The sequence below is a fragment of the Formica exsecta genome, unplaced genomic scaffold (assembly GCF_003651465.1).
Source record: "Formica exsecta isolate Colony F162 unplaced genomic scaffold, ASM365146v1 scaffold72, whole genome shotgun sequence".
Taxonomy (NCBI): Eukaryota; Metazoa; Arthropoda; class Insecta; order Hymenoptera; family Formicidae; genus Formica; species Formica exsecta.
In genome coordinates, this window is record NW_021853485.1 from 1481247 (window position 1) to 1481559 (window position 313).

At 44.7% G+C, this 313-nt stretch overlaps 1 protein-coding gene across 1 annotated transcript in view; it reads left to right on the forward strand.

The window, feature by feature from the left end:
- The window catches only part of LOC115243557 (serine-rich adhesin for platelets-like), a 19951-nt gene that overhangs the window by 14125 nt on the left and 5513 nt on the right, over window positions 1-313 (forward strand). Inside the window, exon 15 of the mRNA XM_029820667.1 lies at window positions 8-297. Coding sequence (XP_029676527.1) covers window positions 8-297 — 290 coding nt within the window. The remainder of the gene's footprint in view (window positions 1-7; window positions 298-313) is intronic.

Consider the following 313-nt stretch of genomic DNA (forward strand, 5'->3'; position numbering starts at 1 on the left):
TCGGAAGACCTGTAGTACAGCAAACAGTCGATCAACATCCTCTGCATCGAGTCACGCTGTATCGCGGGCGACCGCGAAGACCTCCTGGCTATACTTCGAGAGTGGTTGAGGAAAATCGCAGAAGAAGAATCATTCAGAGAAGGATGAGAGTTAACTTTGAACCGATCAATAGTACTATTAGACCCGACGAGAATACTGTCGTTGTTCAGAATACTACTGAGGATCACGTTGCATATAATCGAACGAGAAATGTAAGAAAAAGAATGAGAATTATATCGAAGAGAGTCAGGGAAAGAGGTGAGGAAGAGGGAGC